Genomic DNA, 2,500 nt, shown 5'->3' with positions numbered 1-2,500 from the left:
GTACCCATAAGATCTATCTACATTTTTGTTCACCGTTATTTGGTGATAGCTTTTTAAGCACTGGCTGCACTGTTTGCATGATTGTTGTGCTCATTTGGCAATGTTGCACGCTTGCACAGGAGGACACAGCAGTGGAGGGAGACTCTACTGATCAGCTGGTCGAAATGGCTGACAAGGAGACAAATACCGAGTGCATGTTTATGCCTCTGTCAGCCAGCTTAGCAGGGTCGCGTTCTTCCCTCGCACCTCCCAGGGTCGAGGGCACAGAACCCAAGCCTGGGATCCCAGTCATCAAAAGGTCACAGACTTTTACCCCATCTGCCGCTGTAGGCAAGAGCAACTACGTATGTAGGGTAAGTAGGTGTGCTTATAAATCTGTCTTAGCAGTTTGAATTTTTTCTTTTCTTTTAATTTTGTTTTTAACTTTCTCCTCCATTTTTTTTTGTCTCACATTTATTAATCAAAGATTCCCCGAAGGTTACTAAATTGTTAGACTCCAATTTTAGCAGTAATAGTAAGAATAACAAATAACATTGATAATTTTTTCTCATATTCTTTTTTGTAAATAGGGAAGGTATGGTGGTTGTTCTTTCTATTTAATTGATAATAAGAGTTGAATGAAAACAGTTGTGTTTACCATCAAAAGATTACAACCATCAATAAGCTTCTATATTTCTACACTCTACACATTGGTTGCTTATAAATTAATTTGTTTTGTAGCTGAACCGCAGTGACAGTGACAGCTGTGTGCCATCATATAGACGGGCGCCATTCCAGCGTGGTACAGCAGAGCGAAGATCATTGAGGTGGAAAGGGCGGCTGAGTGGATCATTGAGATTGTCGTCAAGGTCCCCAGGATCATCAGGTAGGGATAGGACTGTTAGATCTCTTTGTGTTTATGGAATGCTTCCACTGCATAAGCAAGGACATGAGATTTTTGAAAATTTCTTACTAAGCCTAATATTATGCCATGGATTCCAGGCATGAAAGGTGGCCGTACCTCACTGGACTTGGAGTTAGATCTGGCAGCGCAGCAGCGGCGTTTACAGCAACTGCATGAGGAACTTGAAGGATTGCGCAGCCTCAAGTCACAGTTAGAAGGAGTCAAGAGCTCTCCTGAACCTCCATCCTGGCTTGTAGATCAGAACAACATGACCAGTGTCCTCACGCAGGTAAATTAATATGTATATGTGATTGTGTAAGTTGAGACAATGTTTAGATTTCATTAGCTAATCATTCTATAATTAATTCTTTGTAAAAGGGCATAACTAATATGTATTTTCCCTCTAAAAGTCCATTTGTTTAGTTTGAAATTTAAACTTCAGGCAACAAAGGGTGGTGGCGTCAAGTCTCCTGAGGACAGAAGGATGGAAAAGATGCTAAGAAAAACATCAAGAGAGATTCACAAGCTACGAAATTCAAAAACGCCAAGAGGGCAGCCTGATGTCGTTTCCTTTAAGTAAGTTCAGTGAATATATCTATACAAATGGTTATAGAAAAGTTTGATCATTGCTTATTGATTGAAATTAATTCCAGACTAGTGTAGTTCAGAATTTCAGGAAGGTATTCTTTTGTTTCAGGGAGAAGATGGCATTCTTCTTGAAGTCAAGTCCCACCATTCCTCCATTGACTGTTGATTCAGACAGTGAAGTTTCATCACCTACTGAACCTCTCAGTCCAGCACTTCCCACCGGAGGACCCACGTTACCACCTTACTCATCTGTAACGTCAGAACACAAAAATTCATCACAAGTTTCAACACCTCTCACACACTCACAGACATTAAACTCAGATGAACAATCTCCCGACCATAGTTCCCAAAAATCACCCCGCACTTCATCACCCTCATCTCCAGTCCCAACGCCCACCAACACACCTCTGACTGGCTCAGCCTCTCCATTGGTCAGGCAACTGACTGCCAGGCATTCTAGTACTGGAGCCATTCCCAAGGTGTTCCGTCCTGATGTACTCTTCAGCTCAGAAGACCAAGGAGTGGAGGTCTGATCTGCTATTAGGAAGTTAGATAACATTCTCATGTTTTAATATATTCATTTTCACAACTGTATTCGTCCAGTGCCTACAGGCTCGTTTATATTTATTAAGGAGACCCTGAAGGACAGTATTACGAGGAAATACTAAAGACTAGTATTCGAGTTGGTGATTTCTTATTCCATGGCTCGAGTTGTTTGACGCAGGACTGCCACACTGTAATGAGTATATACATATTCATGCCCACACAAACACAGACATACATGTACATACATACATATGTATACATATATACAGAAATTATGTTTTATATTATGTTAACTTCAGGGTTCTCATCTTTTTTATGAAGAGGCTTCCATGGCCCTGTGGTACTGGATGAACTTGTATCTCATACTCACCTGACAGTAAGAATCCTTTGGGACAGGAATGAACTCAGTCCAAAGGGCTCTTCACAATTTTTTATGCTGATAAAGCCACTAAAGATCTTTGAATGGCATTATTTGCTCATAAG

At 40.8% G+C, this 2,500-nt stretch overlaps 1 protein-coding gene across 2 annotated transcripts in view; it reads left to right on the top strand.

Moving 5' to 3' along the window:
- The window catches only part of kibra (WW and C2 domain containing protein kibra), a 21,632-nt gene extending 19,487 nt beyond the window's left edge, over nt 1–2,145 (top strand). Inside the window, exons 12-16 of one of the 2 annotated variants that reach the window (XM_027373942.2) lie at nt 120–353; nt 721–865; nt 982–1,172; nt 1,326–1,459; nt 1,581–2,145. In XM_027373942.2, coding sequence (XP_027229743.1) covers nt 120–353; nt 721–865; nt 982–1,172; nt 1,326–1,459; nt 1,581–2,004 — 1,128 coding nt within the window. In that variant the 3' untranslated portion in view covers nt 2,005–2,145. The remainder of the gene's footprint in view (nt 1–119; nt 354–720; nt 866–981; nt 1,173–1,325; nt 1,460–1,580) is intronic. The other variant, XM_070140467.1, reaches the window with a different exon arrangement.
- The last annotated feature ends 355 nt before the right edge of the window (nt 2,146–2,500 follow it).

This window comes from Penaeus vannamei, chromosome 27, assembly GCF_042767895.1.
Source record: "Penaeus vannamei isolate JL-2024 chromosome 27, ASM4276789v1, whole genome shotgun sequence".
NCBI lineage: Eukaryota > Metazoa > Arthropoda > Malacostraca > Decapoda > Penaeidae > Penaeus > Penaeus vannamei.
Note: the sequence above shows the minus strand (reverse complement) of the source record. Positions and strands in the feature narration are given on the sequence as shown.